Source organism: Artemia franciscana, chromosome 6 (assembly GCF_032884065.1).
Source record: "Artemia franciscana chromosome 6, ASM3288406v1, whole genome shotgun sequence".
In the NCBI taxonomy this organism is placed as follows: Eukaryota; Metazoa; Arthropoda; class Branchiopoda; order Anostraca; family Artemiidae; genus Artemia; species Artemia franciscana.
In genome coordinates this window covers 7,835,439-7,855,611 of record NC_088868.1, presented here as the reverse complement: position 1 = coordinate 7,855,611, position 20,173 = coordinate 7,835,439, and the positions used below count along the sequence as shown (strand labels likewise).

At 34.7% G+C, this 20,173-nt stretch overlaps 1 protein-coding gene across 1 annotated transcript in view; it reads left to right on the top strand.

Annotated features, from left to right (window-relative positions):
- The window catches only part of LOC136028474 (ubiquitin carboxyl-terminal hydrolase 32-like), a gene marked incomplete in the record, with an annotated part of 242,323 nt that overhangs the window by 101,640 nt on the left and 120,510 nt on the right, over nucleotides 1-20,173 (top strand). Inside the window, 5 exon segments of the mRNA XM_065706316.1 lie at nucleotides 182-323; nucleotides 5,521-5,626; nucleotides 7,598-7,771; nucleotides 12,979-13,153; nucleotides 17,135-17,286. Coding sequence (XP_065562388.1) covers nucleotides 182-323; nucleotides 5,521-5,626; nucleotides 7,598-7,771; nucleotides 12,979-13,153; nucleotides 17,135-17,286 — 749 coding nt within the window.

The window sequence follows — 20,173 nt, the reverse complement described above, 5'->3', positions numbered from 1 at the left end:
GAAAGGGTAAAAAGTGGCATAACGGGTCTGTACAACCTTTGTTCCAAATTTTCAAAATCTTTGTTTCTGTACAAATCTTTGTTTCAGGTGAAAAAGCAAAAAAGTGGCACAACGGGTCTGTACAACCTTTGTTTAAAATTTTCAAATTCAACCTTTTTTTGTGTACAAATCTTTGTTTCAGGTGAAAAGGTAAAAAGTGGTACAACGGGTCTGTACAACCTTGGCAACACCTGTTTCATGAATTCTGCTCTGCAGTGCGTGTCAAATACAAAACCACTAACTGAATATTTTACAGAGAGAAACTACATGAAGGAGCTTAATAGGTACTGTTTTGTTCTTTACATTTTTTCTGTCGTTGCAGCATTTCAGGCGGTATAAATTATTCGAGGATATTGACGAGTAATATTTTTTTAAGAACGTGTATTTTTTATATAGAAAATATTTATGCTTATATGCTTAGGCTCTATTTGTTATTTTATCCCCGGCAACTTCGTATGGAAGAGGTGGTAATAGAAGCTTAGGAGATAGATCAAAGATCTTTTAACATAGGACCACTTAAACTTTCTAAAGCGCTTCTAAAGAGCGTTATTTTGACTGAAAACAACCTGTATTTCGTTTTTTTTTTTTTTTTTTTTTTTTTTTTTTTTGTCATAAGATTAACAGCAACACGCCAAAAATCTTTTTTTTCTTCGTTTTCAACCGGTACTGATACATACATCTTTCTATTGTCTAATAATTCAAACTTACCTTGGATAAATTGGAACTCTCTGTCAGTTCTATTTTCTTCCCTTACGCGCGACATACGATGCACGGACCTTAGATGTCCGTGTAGAAGCGCATGTTGTCATTCATTGGAAATACTACACGAGTTCTTTGGGTCTTTGTCGAAATGTGAAGTACTTGTACTTGTACCGTAATGACTGACTTAATGAGTGAATAAATTACCTGGAAGTATCGATTTCATTCCCCGAGCAGTTGCCAAGAAATTAAACAAATATGGAACTTTGGTAAATCGGAAGCGTCTTTCGATTTATTTCTACCCTTTACCCTATGCCTTCGTTCAGTGTTCACGTGCCCCTTACCCCTGAATACTCCCTGGAAGTCTGAACTTGACAGTTTAGCCATAAGTCTCATAGGAGTTTGGTCAGCAAAATTTCTATTTTAGATCAAATTTATTTATTTAACATAAAAAATTCGAACAAATATACAGCAACCATCTGCAAAAACCCGAAGGCTTGTTTACGATGGCTGCATTATTACATAGCTTTACAACTACTACATAAATAAAAATAAATAAATGAAGAGAAATAACATACAAATTTCCAATCTTTCGTAATTATCACCCAAAAGGTAACGCTTCAATCTACTCGAGATCTGGCTTACATTTTTATCCTGCCTAATACTCTCTGGGAGGGAATATCTTAATTGGTTAGAGACAAAAGTTGTTTAGCTTTTCCCTCCCCTACCTCCCCTACGCAGTATATTAGGTCTCTTTCCCACTCTCTCCTCTCTTTCTTTACCCAACAGCATATGGAAGTTTCAACTTTATCTCTAAACCCCTTTCCAAGATACTTTAGATGTGCTGTTTCAGTGACCTGAATACGCTTGGAGTCTTTTGACTCCTCCCCCCTACCACTACAACACTCCATTAACGTTTCAAATTGATTTCCCTAATCATCTTCAAGATATTGAAAATTATTTGAAAATTGGGGCATTGGTTGTATATAGTAGCCTACCTTTTCATTTAGTCATGTTTGCATGTTGTTTCAGTGTTATTTCCCTTGAAGTACTTCGGAAATCTTAGTAATCATGCCCAGCAAACAATCCTCAAATGCTCCTAGCTGACCGGACAACCAGGATCATGCATGACCCTATTTTCTACTAAAACATATATGTGAACAACAGGTAATATACATAATTAAGGGTCATTGCCCCTGGGACTGAGGGGGTAATGCTCTGCCTGGAGGCACACTTATTAGACCTGTCGAAGTTTTAAAAGAAATTGCTGTTTGGAAATTAAATTCTGTGTCAAAGAGTTTGGGAGGATATTTAAAGGACATGGGAGGCAGCCTGGTTGCTCTCTTAATTACTTTTGTGTCGTCAAAAAGGTACTAGAACTTATGATAACCAATCGAAGAATCACCTTCGGAGTTTTACGACCACTCCTCTCGCGCCAAACTTTGCATGCAATGAAATAAACTATGAAAAAATTATGAATGGATATGGCTCTGTACTTGTGTGTACTTGTTGATTGTGCTGCACCGCTGTCTATAGTCATTTTTTCTTATCTACCATATATCTTGACTATTCAGGAAATGAATAGCTAGGGAAATACAATGTAATGTAACTTCTGATTGAGTGTCTCTACCCTCTATACAGCTTAAGCATAATATCTGTAGCAAGACACCTGCTCTGTAATTGTAATAGCTAAACAGTCTTTTAATGTTGACAATTTTTGGCTATTATTTATCTTATGAAGAAATGTTGGCTCTGAAAAATCTTTATCTGATGTCAGTGCTGTCGGGTGTGATTAGTGCACTTTAGAGCTAATATACTTGAATTTTGACAATACAACGTTTAACGATCATATTAACAAAAAGGATACAAGTAAAATGACGCTTTGCCTGTGTAGATTTTTGAGGAATTTGGTACTCAAAATATGACACATATTCTGATAACCAGTTTTCCCTCCCTCCCCCCCCCCCCAAAAAAAAAGAAGCAAGAGACGTAAAAAGCTGTTCGGATCTATGCTTAACTGTAGAGATAAAAAGTGAAAAACGGGTACATCAGAGCTACCCAAGCTGAAATATGATTTTCTCAGGTTTGTCTTCTCAATAAAGTTTTATTATTAATATAATCCACAATAATAGTTACCACTTCTGAATAAGTATTAAACGAAAACTTTATCTCACTAGATAGTTCTATTAAGGAGCTGTTTTTAAGTTTTCGGTTAGTATGGGCTGGGGTCACTCTTTACTATGTTGCCCCTAGAGGGGTAACAATGATATATAATTTGGCAAGCCTGATATGAGAAAATTAGTCTAGAATAATGTTGCTTTGGTTGTATGTGCCGAAACTATACTCGAATGTAAGAATTAAAGTTCTGAAGCTATTGACCCTTGATGAGGTGAATTCAACTTTGAAAACATCAACAAGTGTAATATGGATCAGAATCTGAATGCTTAGTTTCGTACGAGGATTTTCCACTGACGAACCGGTCGTTGATTTATAATCTGGATTGTAAAGTGTGGCATTCCTGTGACGATTTACATTATAAAAATATTGTTCAAATGATAGTCGAGATTGAGAGCTCATAATATAGATTGAGAATTTAAAGTTCTTGCTGGAAACAGAAGTGTAGCTAGGATTCCCAATGCCCAGGGAGAATGTCAGCTGTTCCCCCACCATCACTGCCACAACAATAGATCATAGTATTGAAAAAAAACTTATTTTTGTGTCCCCTCAGAGACAGCGCTGGGGGATTGCCTTCCCTGCTTGTCCCCTTTAGCTACGCCACAGCTGAAAGATTGTGAATTTTGGTGGTTGGGGTTCTTGGATTGCGGATTTACAATTCTTGCTGCTTCACAGTTTAATGATCGAACTAAGTCTTATTTCATGAATTTATTTGTCAATGAAAAAGGTATTTGATGACGAAGTAACGAAAAATAGTTTAATTTATTTCCACGGAGAGATTTGACATCGTATTATCGAAAAGAGCCTCTTTACATCTGTGTTACAGTAGCGAAATATTTTATTGTCCATTTTTTTTGGGGGGGGGGGAGGGCTTCTTGTCGCATTATATAATAGATTTGCCTCTTTTTTTTACATAAAGAATCTTATTTTACGTTTCTTTCAAGTTATTATGAGCAAAAAAATTACATTGAAACAGTGGGACAATAAACTGCTTGGTTGGCCAATCTCCTCTCTTAATAGGCCCCCCAAATCTGCCTGTTGATGGCCCTTTAAGATGCCAGCAGAACTTGGTTTCGATCTTTCTATCAGATTTCTTTTCTTTTTTTCTTGTACTCTTTCTCTTTTGTTAGATTGTTAGTAGACAAAAATGGACTTAAATTAGTTCTTCCAAGCTCTTGTATGTGGAAATATTACATTGATCTAGGGGAGTACTAAACTGCTTGGCTTGCTACTCTCCTCTCTTAACAGTCTTTCCAAATATGTCCTTTGATGGCCTCTTAAGATGCCAACAGAACCTGCTTTCAAGCTTCTCATCAGATTTCTTTTCTTGTTTTCTTGTTCTGTTTCTTTTACGTATGCTTATAAGCAGACAAAATGAAAAATTAGTTCTTCCAATTGTTTGTATGCGAAAATATTACATTGATCTAGCAGAACACTAAACTGCTTGCCGGGCCAATCTGCTCTCTTAACAGGCCTCCAAAATCTGTCTGTTGACGGCCTCTTAAGATGCCAGCAGAACTTGCTCTCAAGATTCCCATCAGATTTCTTTACTTTTTCTACTTCTTTTTTGTTTGCTTGTAAGCAAACAAAAATGAACTCCATTTAGTTCTTCCAAGTTCTTGTAAGTGAAAATATTTCATTTATCCAACAGGACATTAAACTGCTTGGCTGGCCCCTCTGCTCTCTTAACAGGCCCCCGAAATCTGTCTGTTCACGGCCTCTTAAGATGCCAGCAGAACTTGCTCTCAAGATTCCCATCAGATTTCTTTACTTTTTCTACTTCTTTTTTGTTTGCTTGTAAGCAGACAAAAATGAACTCCATTTAGTTCTTCCAAGTTCTTGTAAGTGAAAATATTTCATTTATCCAGCAGGACATTAAACCGCTTGGCTGGCCCCTCTGCTCTCTTAACAGGCCCCCGAAATCTGTCTGTTCACGGCCTCTTAAGATGCCAGCAGAACTTGCTCTCAAGATTCCCATCAGATTTCTTTACTTTTTCTACTTCTTTTTTGTTTGCTTGTAAGCAGACAAAAATGAACTCCATTTAGTTCTTCCAAGTTCTTGTAAGTGAAAATATTTCATTTATCCAGCAGGACATTAAACTGCTTGGCTGGCCCCTCTGCTCTCTTAACAGGCCTACGAAATCTGTCTGTTCACGGCCTCTTAAGATGCCAGCAGAACTTGCTTTCAAGATTACCATCAGATTTCTTTTATTTTGTTTTTTCTTGTACTGTTTCTTTTGTGTATGACTGTAAACAGACAAAAATGAACTTAACTTAGTACTTCCAAGTTCTTGCAAGCGAAAATACTATATTGAGTCAGCGGGGCACCACAGATGGCAGATTTTATAGCAAATACCCTTTATCTATCGAATGTCTTGTGTTTTTTTATGTAATATACGGTTTGTGCTCATTTCTGCTTGCAGAATATGTAGTGATGTGCCTCTTTTCCTTTGTTATGATCTCTAAAAAAAGATGAAAAAGAGGCTCAACACTAGTTTAAATGTTCCTTTGTATAAAATATCTACTAATATTTCAGCAGCTAATTTAATGCTTTAGATTTTATTTTGCCTCCCCCTCCACTATTTTTTTAACTTTCTTTTTTTATAGGACTAATCCTTTAGGAATGAAGGGACAGATGGCATTAAGCTATGGTCAGTTAGTGAAAAATCTCTGGGATGGCTTATCTAAAAATATATCTCCTGGAGTGCTACGAGTAAGTATTTGAGGAGTATCTATTAAGTTTATTTAAGTTTTCTTATTTGTATATTGACAATTATTATTAACCTCTTAATAATTAATTACTTGATTATTAGTAACTTCTTAGTAATTCATTTTTACTTGATGTTTAGCTGGTAGTGTTTCTTTTTATCGAACCAATGCAAAATGTCCGAAATCCTGGGTGCCAAGATCCTGGGTGCTACGAGTAAGTATTTGAGGAGTATCTATTAAGTTTATTTAAGTTTTCTTATTTGTATATTGACAATTATTATTAACCTCTTAATAATTAATTACTTGATTATTAGTAACTTCTTAGTAATTCATTTTTACTTGATGTTTAGCTGGTAGTGTTTCTTTTTATCGAACCAATGCAAAATGTCCGAAATCCTGGGTGCCAAGATTTTTTTTTGTTTTTGTTTTGTTTTGTTTTTGCAGAAAACAGAGAAATAAAAATAAAGAAATAAATAGTGACAATATTTCCGAGACAGTGCAATGGAAAAGGAAAAAAAAGATGCCTCAAAGTTTTGATAGTTCAAACGATAATTATCATCAATGGACATAAATTTAAACTATAAAAGAATTGATTCAGAAAATAATCACGTATATTTCTTCCACGTCGAAAAATGAGTAAATTTTATGCATTTACGATTTTAAATAGTCTTTTGAAAAATGAAGCAATTGTCAATAAGGGAATTAAGATTTAATATAATCACCTGGTGACGAGATTACCTACTAGACCAAAAAGAATTGCTTCAAGAATAGATAACAAGAGGATTATTTCGGAACAGAATAATTAACTTGTTTCAATTTTTATACTTTTTTACTCAGTTCTTTGGTGTTCTCATCGAAGTAACTCTAATAGCTTCTGTTTCCTACCGTGGATCAGTTGCGACAACTGTATTTTAGTAATATTGGTGGTGGTTTTATTTGTTTTTAGTTTTTATTTTATACTTTTTTTTTTTTATCTTTGTTTCTTTTGTGTTGAAGACGCCTAGTTTACATACAGGCGAAATATCCGTGTGGTTTTAATCTTTCGTCTTTTCATTCTACTGGCTGCAGTCTCGTTTGTTGTCTTTTCATTGAGTTTTATCTCTCTTTGTTGTTGTTTTTTTTTTTTTTTTTTGTAATGGCTGACCAGTTTGGCTTAAAAACTTTCATGGTAAAGAACAAAGAGTATGGGTAACGTACAGTCGTAGAAATAAGCATCGTGATTCGGTACAATATTCAATTTTATTTAATTTATCTATATTTAATCTTAGGGTTGATTTCGTTTATCAAGAGCCGCTTCTTGAGGGATTGTAGCTGGTAGAGGTATAGAGATATTCTAGGATTTATTTTAAAGTACCAAGGACATCAAAATAAATACCGCTTTTGCCCTTTGGACCCATCTTAGTACTGTTCATACGTCAAAACCGCGATTTTCGATGGTTTTTTATTTAGTTGGTTCATATTATAAATTTTTTTTTGGCAGTACCACATTTTCGCCAGAATTGCAACATTGAACTTCGAATATAAATAAGCAAAACTTGACAGTTAAAATCTACAACAGTAAAATGGTTATATTAATTAGTTAATTTGTCCTTAATAATTCTAACAATAATATTCTTCTGATTCCATAAGACAACCAAACCCACGAAGAAAAGCTATACCTTGGTAGATCTCTTGGGTGTCATAATTTTTAGCTTGCTTTTCCTCCTCATTTCTTCTTTTTATTTTTTGCCTATTAATACCAAAACTGCGTATGTAGTTCCCTTTCAATCTGAACTCCCGAACTTTTTCCAAAAATAAAAAACTGAATTCCTGGCTTTTTCCAAATTTTAAAGATATATTTGGTTGTGTAAGTTTCCAATAAAAGATTCAAAAAGTTATGTTTCATTTTTGCTGTCCTTAATACCTTTAAGGTTTATGCTCTGTAGAATGCCTGTAACCATGGAACCCACTCCATTTAAAAGTTTTGTTTTTTTAGGATACAATTTACAAGTACGCCCCTAGATTTGGTGATTGCCAGCAGCACGATGCGCAAGAGTTGTTAGCTTTCTTGTTAGACGGTCTTCATGAAGACCTCAACAGGATCACAGAAAAGCCTTATGTTGAACTAAAAGATTCAGATGGACGACCTGATGAAGAAGTAGCAACGGAGGTACGTGTTATTTAGTTATATAAAAGTGCAAAATTCTTAATTTGAAAAAATAAATTTGGGTTTAGGGTTTAGATTATGGGGGTTAGAAGTTGTGAAATTTCATAAGATAAGATCGTAAATGATTTCCTAGACCACACTGCTTTTCCATTTACGAAAGATTAACTGAGGAAACGGGTTTCAATTTCAATAAAGCAGTGAACGAAAAATAAAAACAACACAACGCTAATTAACTGAGATTAAAGATTACCTGATAAAACGGGTTTTAATTTCAATAAAGCAGTGAACGAAAAATAAAAATAACACAACGCTAACTTAAAAAAAAAAAATCTGGATATTTCGGCCACATGTCTGGGAGCCATTCTCAACGAAAAAAACGAAAAACCAAAAAAAAGTAAAGAGAAAAAAAATAGTTATTACATAAATAAGTAAGTAGCCTACAACTCACATTATATATAAACTTCCAGCACTGATGTTACTACGTAAGAATAAAACCAAAGCGAAATCTATAGTGCAAACAATGGGTCACTCACAAAACCCCAGATCCATCACCCACTAACTAAATCGCCCAGGCTAATAAATAAACTTATGAATTATAAATTAAATGTATTTTTTGCTTCCTAGTTTAGCTGCAATCCATTGGCTTTTCCAGCTTTGACCTCATCCTGACTTTGTTTGCAAGGTTATCACTTGCTCGAGGACAGTTATGCAAATCACTAGTGGTTGACGATTTTGCCTACTCTTTAATTAAACTATTATGAATTGAATTTATTCTGAAATCCACTTCATCTCTATTAATACTAGTAACTCTATTAATTAATACTAATACATAATTTTTTTTTTTATTTCAATAATATCTCTAAAACTTTGCATAAGTCCTATAGACGTATCTACAATTTTTCGAAGCTCTGATTCGCACTTTCCCGAAGCGTCAAGTTTGCTGTCATCAGCAAAACAAACAAGGACATCATACGAAGGCGAACTATAGTTGCTACTATGGGCAAGGAAAGGCTTAGGATGACGAAGTCTACATCAATTAACAAGTTTTAGCTTTCTTACTACATAAAAAAGATCGTTTATATTATTCAAAAATAGCACAGGCCTTAAAACTGATCCATGGGGGACGCCAATTCACTTTTGAGGCGAACGGAAAAGTAGAGCAACAGAGATTAACCTATCATTCAGATAAGACTGAAACAAAGAAAACACACTTCTCCTTTACCAAAATGAGACATCTTCGATAGAAGAAATTCATGGGTTAAGGAATCGAATACCTTACGAATATCCAAGAAAGTAGCAGTCGGAATTAATCCCGAATCTAAAGCAGAATGTACAAAATTTATAAGTCATACAAGCATGTTCAATTGAGTGTATTCGGAAACCGAATTGGAAATCATGAAGAAAGTGTTCAGATTTCAGAAAAACAAGGAGACGAATAACCATAGCCTTTTCAAAGATTGAAACTTATCTCTGGGGGACGCCAAAAGTTTCAACAGAGATTAACTTATCATTCAGATAATACTGAAACGAAGAAAATACATTTCTCCTTATACTAAAATGAGACATCCTCGATAGAAGAATTTCATGGGTTAAGGAATTGAATACCTTACGAATATCCAGGAAAGTAGCAGTCGGAACTAATCCCGAATCTAAAGCAGAATGTACAAAATTCAAAAGTCATACAAGCATGTTCAGTTGAGTGCATCATTCGGAAACCAAATTGAAAATCATGAAGAAAGTGTTTAGATTTCGAAAAAGCAAGGAGACGAGTAACCTTAGTCTTTTCAAAGATTTTACTAAAAACTGATAAAATTTAAATTGATCGATAATTTACTGCATCATTTCTTGGTCCACCTTTATACAAAACAATAATTCAAGCAAGCTTTAGAGCATCCGGAAAAACTCCACAACAAGTTTTGTTAGAGGCAAAACTATTGAAGGAAAAATAGATATAACTACCTTTGTAGGAATAGAATCTGGCCCAGATGAGGACAAGTTTTTCAGGCCATTAACAATTTTAATAATTTCGCTTATTGTTACTGGCTCTAGAAACATAGACTTGAGACAAAACGGCCTGAAGTAAGGTCTAAAGTCATGCTTAGGCCGGGACAAAGTAACTGTAGAAGCAATATTCTTACCAATACTAGCGAAGAATGAAGTGAATGTCTGAAGTGGATGTCAAAAAAAAGGAAGCTGCTGTTCGAAAGCCTCATTTACGTCTTTATCTGTCTTTGTACAAGCTTCTTTAAAATGGTTATTCCAGTTGCGGGTATGTATTTCAGCTATATTATGCTCTGAGTGGGTATCGTAGCAAAAGACTAGATATCTAGCATGATTTTTCTGGTCTTCGATGGTTTTAATAACCATTGATGGCCCCGATAGGCCTGATGGATACCCCAATAAAGGGTATCCCTGAAACAAAGCTAGGACAAAATCGAACGGTTAGTATTTTGCTATTTTACTATCTGCAGTAGAGGGGGTAGGGGGGTAAAATTCGGATAATTTGTAATTCAATTTGAATATACGGGTGTGTCTTTGTTTTTAATCTTTATGCTGTTTTACTAGCCATGGTCCATAAAAGCTTTTAATCTTAACATCATATCACATACGTAACCACAGGTAATTAATTGGCATAGTGGTATTAAACTTAATATGAGTTTATAAAGTTTTTTTTTGTAATTTTTTTTTACGTTTAGCTCATTTACTGGAAGTTTAAGCAAGTTATATTGAAGCATTTTTTTTTCTCGTCAACTAAACTTGGCTATTTATTGTATGCTGTTTTATTTCTTGTGTTGAAAAATGTACGAGAAATCAAGGAAATAGAGAAATATGGTACCAAATAGAAAGGTATAGCTCTCTTAGAGATGTTTTTGAGTGTCCTAGAGAAAAATGTTGCACAATGACTGAATTCTTGGAGGTTTTGAGATTTCAGGGCGGAAGTTTATTTTAAGAAGTCTAAGTCGCTTAGACTAGAAATAGTTGAGAATGGAAAGTGAAGTTAGGACATCGGGTATAAGAATATAAGGTTTTCTGTGGAGTTGAAAAAAGTTTGGAAGAATAGGAAGATAAGTACTAGAACTAGAGGAAGATAAGAACTAGACTATTGAAAGCTACTTTATAATACTAATCAGGTGTGGCTCTGAAATTTGGGTACTTCGAAATACTGAGAAAGATGCGTTGAATGTTTTCTAAAGAAACTTCAAAATATTAGTAAATATTTACTGAAAGAACTCAAAGGAACCTCAAGTGAAGTTTTCTAAAGGAAATTCAAAATATTCTAAAAATAGTTTTAGTTACTCATTTGACTGACCGCATACCAAACAGTAAACTGTGTAACAAATTTGTTTCATATATTAAATATTATATTAAATAGTCAATTGTCCTTTGAAACAACACATTTACATCTGATAAAAATAATAAAGGAAGCTCTTGTATAAGAGAGCTAGAAACTGACCATTTATATTAGAGGAAGACAAATACCGGGAAAATTGTGGGAAAATGTTAACGTCAGAGGCAAAAATTACGGTTGGGGAATAAAGTATAAAAGTTGGGGAAAAGAGTAAAAGAGTGCCTTTAGCATTTGTAACCTTTAGCACCTGCTAATTTCAAGTTTACTTTTACCGGCACTTTGGGACGTACCAGATTGCTTCGATTGTAAGTGTTAATTATTATTTTTTAATGTTTGTCTGTCTGTAAACCCTTACTTGATCCGTATTCTTTTTTTTTCCTTGAGCCAATAAACATAATCAAGGAATAATCTAGTTTTTCCTCATTCAAGGCAGAATGTTCGCCTACTCGTTACTATCCTAGTTAACCCCTTATTTTTTTCTGAGAAAGAGATTTCGCAACTAAGGTTGGGACAACAGATCACCCTTACTGAGACCCCAACCTTAGTTGCGAAATCTCTTTCTCAGAAGAAAATAAGGGGTTGACTAGGATATTTACAACTAGGCGGATATGCCGCTGAGCCTTGAATGAGGAAAAAACTAGGTTATTTCTTGATTATGTTTATTGCCTTAAGGAAATCAAAAAGAATATGGGTCTGTTGTCCTAACCTCCGACATCTCTTTCTTGGAAGCTAACAAGGGGTCAACTAAGGTAGTTACAACTATCCTAGTTATGGGGTCAACTAGTTAGGAAAGGCCATGGCACAAAGAGACAATTAAAAAATGTTTAAATGGCTAAGCCATGTTTTACGGATGAAGGATGAGAGATTGTGCTTATTTTTATATTCTGCATTTTAGATTTATTTTAGATTGTGCACGTTTTACGGATGAAGGTTGAGGGATTATGATTTTGTCATTTATTTTAGATTGTGTATGTATTACGGATATAGTATGAGAGATTGTGCCAAAGATTGTGCTTTGCCATCCATCTTTAGCCAAACATAAAACGGGTCACCCCGAAAGAGGTGGGAGAAGTTTGTAGCAAAGAACTAAAAAAAACATTGGAGTAAATGCGGGGGGGGGGGGAAATAGTAAATTCTTAGAAAGATTGGGGTAGAGGAGAAACTTGTACAGCTGTGTTGGCCTCATGGTGTTCGATGTTGAAGTGAATTGTAGTGGTAGTAAGTAGTAGTATTTCTTGTATGTTGTCGTATGTTGGTTATTAGTTATTTTTTTTATGTTATTTGTTGTTATTTTTATATTTTTTGTTGTTGTTATTTTTTATGCCAGAATGTGGGACCGAGCGTAGTTTTTACCATTTTTTCGTTATTTATTATGTTTTTAGCTTATGATCTGAGCGTTTCTATCCTCCCTGAATTTCTAGAAACTTAGATAATCAGGTACTAGGTAATCGTAGCCACTGAAAAGTTTCGTTACGATGAAGGACACCTCAAGCCGGGCGAGTCATTTTTATTTTTTGTTTTGTCATTGATTTTCATTTTATTTGTCTTTTTAAGTCAATGAAAAAGATCTATCTATTTAAGTTCTTCCCTCAAATGAGATTCAAAAAGTTTGAAAGATTAAGTTATGTTATTAACGATTTTGCCATGAGTTACAAAATTTAAAATATAAATTAAGAAGCATTGTTCAATAATATGGTATGATACAAGGAAGTAAACAGACAACCAAGAATTTGAGATTTTCTGCCTAGATGATTTGTGGTGACAAAACCAGCTTAAAAGCTTTTCCTTGAATATTCTTCGCTGTGTTTCATAATGGGGCGAATAAACAGAAATTAATTCCTTTATTTACATTTCTTTCCAGGCTTGGGATAATCATTTGCGTCGAAACCGTTCCATTATTGTAGATCTCTTTCATGGCCAATTAAAGAGCAAATTGACTTGCGTGGCTTGTGAGAGAGAAAGTGTTCGTTTTGACCCCTTTACATACCTCTCACTGCCACTTCCATTAGACAACTTTATCCACGTCGAAGTCATGTGTAAGTTATTTTGTTTCTCATGGTTTTGTTTTTATATCTTTTTATTGATAATTTGGGTTACCGTTTAATTATGGCTGGCGTGTCACGATGCTTGCGTGGAAGATTCAAGGTATCATAACCCTTATAGGCTTATGGTGCCCACCTGATAAGTCGTGATTGATAAACTATTGTCATTTTTTCTAACAGAATATTCTTCTGTATTGGTACCATGTATTTTGTTTTTTGAAATCGACTTTTATCAACCCCAACCTTTCCCCTTCTCCCCCCTTCTTGTCTGTTTCTTGAATAATATATTGGTTTTGCCTTTTTATGGTACTTAGTATTAACCAAGTGACATATAGCAATCGCAAATTATGTCGTTCTGTCCCGGTTTTGCTACTTTAGGCACTTCCAGGTAAGCTAGGACGATGAAATTTGGCAGGCGTATCTGGGACTAGACCAAATTAAATTAGAAAAAGTATTTTCGTGATTTGACCATCTGGGGGGGGGGGGGAGTGTGGGGTCGGTTAATTCGGAAAAAATAGAAAAAATGAAGTATTTTTAACTTACGAACGGGTGATGGGATCTTAATGAAATTTGATGTTTGGAAGGATATCGTGTCTCAGAGCTCTTATTTCAAATCTCGACTGGAGCCGGTGTCATTGGGGGGTTGGGGGGGACCTAAAATCTTGGAAAACGCTTAGAGTGAAAGGATAGGGATGAAACTTGGTGGGAAAAATAAGCACAAGTCCTAGATACGGGATTGAGATAACCGGAACGGATCTGCTCTCTTTGGGGGAGGGTGAATTGTAAAAAATTAGAAAAAATGAGGACGAAGACCACACTGCCTTTCCATAATACGACTACAGAAGAGAGTCTTGGCTGAAACTTTTCGTTAAGAAGTAATGATGCCAAGGCTATTTTAAAAAAATGGATTTTTAACCGAGAACTTTTATTGTAAGTGTTTTATTGTTTATTTTTATTTTTTTTTGCTGAAGACGGCCCTTAGATATATTCAAAAAAGGTTTTGTTGGTCCACTGTCTTGTGGAAAAAGTCCTCATTACTCTCTCTTTTGTAGTTGAAAAATGAGATATTTTTGACTTACGAAAGAGTGATCGTATCTTAATGAAATTTCATATTTAGAAGGACCTCGAAACTCAGATCTCTTATTCCAAATCCCGACCGGATCCAGTGTCATTAGGGGGGGGGGACCGGAAATCTTGGGAAACGCTTAAAGCGGAGAGATCAGGATGAAACTTGGTGGAAGAATAAGCACAAGTCCAAGATAGGTGACTGACATAACCGGACCGGATCCGCTCTCTTGGGGAGTAATTCAGAAAAATTAGAAATGAGGCATTTGTAACTTACGCACGGGTGATCAGATCTTAATGAAATTTGATATCTAGAAGGATCTTTTGCTGTAGAACTCTCATTTTGAATCGCACCAGATTCGGTGACATTGAAGGGAGTTGGAGGGGGAAACCGGAATTCTTGGAAAACGTGAAAATCGAGGTATCGTACGAATGGGTGATCGGATCTTAATAAAACTTGACATATAGAAGAACCTTATGTCTCAGATGCTCCATTTTCAATTCGAATTGGATCCGAGGACATAGAGGGTTGGAGGAGGGAAACAAAAATCTTGGAAAATCCTTAGAGTGGAGAGATCGGGATGAAACTTGATGGGAAGAATAAGCACAAGTTATAGATACGAGATTGACAAAATTGGTACGGATTCGTTCTCTTTGAGGGAGCTGGGGTTTGTTAATTTGGAAAAATGAGAAAAATCGAGGTATTTTTAACTTAAGAATGGGTGACGGATCTTAATGAAATTTAATATTTAGAAGGAACTCGTGTCTCAGAGCTCTTATTTCAAATTCCGACCTGGTCTGTTGACATTGGGGGGAGTTGGAGGGGTAAACTGGAAATCTTGGAAAACGCTTATAAATGTCGTAGACACTTGATTGACGTAACCGGACTGGATCCGCTCTCTTTGGTGGAGTTAGGTGGTGGGGTTCAGTGCTTTGGCGAGTTTGGTGCTTCTGGACGTGCTAGGACGATGAAAATTGGTAGGCGTGTCAAGGAACTGCACAAATTAACTTGATAAAGTCGTTTTCCCCGATTCAACCACCTGGGGGGCTGAAGGGAGAGGGAAAATTCGAAAAATTTAGGTTTTTTTACCTTACGAGTGGGTGATCGGATCTTATTGAATTTTGATATTTATAAGGACCTCGTGACTCAGAGCTCTTATTTTAAACCCCTAACGGCATTAAGCCTCTGATCTTCCTTTTAAAGTAATCTATTGATTCTTAGACTTTTGCTAGAGCTCATACCATATGAGCTCTTGGCTCTTCCGACCTCGTCACAAGTGCCATATCAGCTCTTAGCTCTTGTTTTTTTGTTGACAATAATGAAGTACTTCAAATAACCCCGAATATCTCCATGTCTCCCTGGCTGTCCCAGAAGTAAACTTATAATTTCAATAAGTTATGGGTCTGCCCCTTCCTCTCATCTCTCTCTCTCTCTCTCTCTCTCTCTCTCTCTCTCTCTCTCTCTCTCTCTCTCTCTCTCTCTCTCTCTCTCTCTCTCTCTCTCTCTCTCTCTCTCTCTTTATCTCTGTATTTACCGCCATATCTCCTCTGCCTCTTCCATCCCCTAGCTCTTTTTATCACCCCTCTCATCTTTCCCGTTCCTTCTTTCTCTCTTCTCGAACACCTCTTACTTTTTCTCTCTTTTTTCTTTCTCTCCTTTCCTTCCTCTGCCTCTTCTCCCTCTTGTCTCTTTTCTCCCACCTATCTCTCCTGTCGCTCCTCTCTTTTCTCCCTCCTCTCTCACCACCTTCTCCCTCCCTTCATCCCCCTCCCTCTTCTGCTGCACCAAATTAAAGCAATCCAACAGAAAGCTAATGTAATTATTAAAAAAGCAAATTTGCATTATCAACATGATCTCCTAACTACAAACGCTTTATATACTATGCCATGTGCAACCCTTATTTTCAAGTTCCTCAATGGTGAGTTGCATAAGTGCTTTGAATTTTTTTTTCCAAGACTTTTTGCAAGATAAAATTTTTTATACGCTTCGAAATACAAACCACGTGCAAATTTCGCAAACGAAAACAGTTAGGTCTGATTTTAATCCTTTGGTCGCGTGTCCTAAAGCATGGAACACACTCCCGGATGAAATCCGTGGCAATCACTCGTCCGGTACTTTTAAAACAGCTTAAAAATTTTCTTAAATTAAAATACAAAATTGATATGTAAAGTTTTAATTATGGCATTGATTAGTTTAATTTTAATTTATTTGTTATTGTTAGACTTAATGTTATTACTACAGGGGCTTGGGTGGTAGCTATTTTTGCCCTATGCAATGGGTGGTGTCCAAGGATCGATAGGTTGTAAATGTGGGGATCGATCAAGGATTGGTGTCTTCTCGTGTTGCTTGAGTTTTTTGTATTATTGTATTAACTGAATAAACTGAATTCTTTTGTTTATTTATTTTACGTTTAGTGTTATTTAGCCTCCATACTACGGGCCATGGAGGCTTATGGAGACCATTGGAATAGTGCTCTTGTAAATATTTGTTGTAATAATAATAGGAACTGAACTTCTAGTTTTTTTTTTTTTTTTTTTTTTTTTTTATTATTAAGCTTTTCAGTTTGAAATTTGTATTTGTTCCAGATCTTCCAGTTGACGGTGAAAAGCCCATTAAATATGGTATATTATTAGGAGCAGGTAGTCATTATAGAGACATTTTGGAGAAGCTTACCACTTTAGCTGGAAAAATGATAAACTGAATTCTTTTGCTTATTGATTTTAAGTTTAGTGTTATTTAGCCTCCATACTACTGGCCATGGAGGCTTATGGAGACCATTGGAGTAGCGCTCTTGTAAATATGTGTTGTAATAATAATAGAAACTGAACTGAACTGAACTTCCAGTTTTCTTTTGTTTTTTTTTTTTTTTATTATTGAGCTTTTCAATTTGAAATGTGTATTTGTTCCAGATCTTCCGGTTGACGGTGAAAAGCCAATTAAATATGGTATATTATTAGGAGCAGGAAGTCATTATAGAGACATTTTGGAGAAGCTTACCACTTTAGCTGGAAAACAAAGTGATCAACTAAAACTTGCTTATGTTTGTGGATCTCGAATTCAGGTATTCAATAATTTAGAACGTATTTCTAATTTTGTTGGTTGTTGTCGTTGGTAGCGTAGAAAATGTATCCAATTTTGCTCTGATTAGCATATTGGTGTTAAAGGGATACTGCCCTTACTCGCCCACTCCAGTGCATAGATACATATGTTTTTTTTTTTAATTAAGAATTTTGTGTTTTTCAATAAACACCCAGCTTTCAGCCTGTAAATAGAAATATAGAATACAGACAATAGAATTTAGAATGCATATAAAGATATAGATGATACACAATTTTTTAGCCCGTGTTGATAGATAGTTACTAAAGTGACTTTGTGTCAGGGGAGGGTGCAGTGGGATTGATCTCTGCTTTGTTGCTACAGGGCGTGAAATCCCGGAGGGGGGATCATGTATTATCCAGACAAGAAAAAGGAGGAGTGACTAACATGCCGTGGTGCTTGATGTGTTGCAATCAAGAAATGTGCAACCTGCTTGACTCCTCCTGATTTTGAATTAGATCATCAAAATTTTCCTTTCATTAGATAGTTATATACTTTTCGTCAAATCTTTGGATTGAATTTGCAACCTCCTTGACTCCTTGTAATTTTGTACTAGATCACCAAAATTTTCCTTTCATTAGCTAGTCTTGTACTTTCGTCAAATCTATGACTTGGCATTGACGAAATCATAGAAAAATCTACAAATACATCCAATCATGCCACCAAGGAGGGGCCAAGGGGAGGGGCATTGCCAACTAAGGCAATAGGAACTTTATTTCGAGACCTAGGGAGTATTGTATTTGCTCTTTTTTGCTCTAAAACCTTTGTGCTGTTTAGAGCTTTTAAACTAGGTGATACCTTGATAAATTGTAATCTAAAGAGGATCCTTTTTGAGAAAAAAAGAACTAATTCAAATAAAAACCCTTTTAAATTAATTTCATTAATTTAATTTTAATTTAGTCCATTCAAAACAACAAGCTCATGGATCTTCTCCCTCCTTTCTGTCTCTTCTCCCTCCTCTCAGTTTTCTCCTTCTCTCTTGCTCTTTCTCGATCTTCCTCTCTCTCTCTCTTCCATCTCTCTCTTTCCTCGGCTGACGGTGTTGAGAAAGTAATAAAAGACAATAAAAATTCAATAGTGCCGGATCTTTGAGGATTTGACACGAATGGGATCACAATTAAAAAATAGTGCGAAGAAAATTGTGCTGAACATTTTACAGTGTTACGCGAAAGAATTGAGGAAGCATAGGAAAAAGAGGATTTAAAAAACAAAAAAGTTGAAAAAGTGCTAACGACAGTACTGTAGCAGAACCTCAAACCATATAAAACAAACTTAAAAAGCATAAAAAAAAGTATAAAAATAAATCTACGCTGAAAACATTTCAGCGTTCTCAGCAGAACTCTAAATTTATTTTTAACAAAATTATCTAAAAGACATGAAAATCTGAAAGTGCCAAAGGTGTTGTAGCAGTAGAATCTATAAAGTTTAAAAAAGAACTTGGAAACATAGAAAATATTTAATGTCTGCATTAAAGATGGTGCAGCATTTTCTGAGCATAATTTGGACTCATAAACAAAGATTTCAAAAACACAAAAAAAAGCTTAAACAAAAAAGTTCTGATGACAATATAGCACCAGCTTCTAAAAAGCAGAAAAAAGTATAACAATTACGCGTAAAAGGTAGCGATGCTCAGTAGAATAAAAAAGTGTAAAAAACTTATATTTAGTCCCCCCCCCCCCCCCCAAGAAAAAAATAATAATTGAAATAAGTGCCAAAAAGTATGGCTGCAGGATCTAAAAAAAAAAAAAAAAGAAATTATAAAGCATAAGAAAAGAAAAAAACTAAATCGGTGACGAAGATAGTATAGAGTTGCTCAGAAAAACTAAAAAAAAAGAAGAAGAAAGGAGTCCAAGGCAGTAATCTCTACCATTATTCATCAAAATGCAAAAAGGAATAAAAACTATAAAAAAAAGGTTAACAAGCAGTACAAGCACTACAAACAGTAGTCTTGTTACCGAAAAAATAAAAAACAATTTAAAGTTTTCAAAAATTGACAACCTAACATGAGAGGACGTTGATTGTTGTTTGTTCTTTTATTCTTAGAGACTACCTTGAGCTTCGATAATAAATTTCCATTATAATTGTAATTCTGTTTCCAAAAAAAATTAGATACATTTATTTAGTTTAAATTAATTAGTTTCAATTAAAAGTTCATTTTAATATAAGAAATCAAACAATTTCTAATTAAATGAATTCTCTTTCGTTTTTTTTGTATTATAATACGTATAAATTTCTATTTTAATGTTCTCATACTTTATAAGATGCTAGCTACAGTTTTTATTTATGTAGGTTTTGTAGTTGTAGGCCTACTTCTACATGCCGCAGTAACTGACGTTTTATTCCTCTAAAAGATTTTATTCCTTTATTCCTTTAAAAAAGAAATTCCTTTAAATTTGTTCCTTAAAAAAAAACAATTTAAAGTCTTCAAAAATTGACAACCTAACATGAGAGGACGTTGATTGTTGTTTGTTCTTTTATTCTTAGAGACTACCTTGAGCTTCGATAATAAATTTCCGTTATAATTGTATTTCTCTTTCAAAAAAAAAAATTAGATACATTTATTTAGTTTAAATTAATTAGTTTAAATTAGAAGTTCATTTTAATATAAGAAATTAAACAATTTCTAATTAAATAAGTTCTCTTTCGTTTCTTTTGTATTATAATCCGTATTATATCTGTATAAATTTCTATTTCAATGTTCTCATACTTTATAGGATGCTGTTTCTCTGTTTTAGCTACAGTTTTTATATATGTAGGTTTTGTAGTTGTAGGCCTACTTTTACTTGCCGCAGGAGCTGACGTTTTATTCCTCTAAAAAATTTTATTCCTTTATTCCTTTTAAAAAAAAGTTC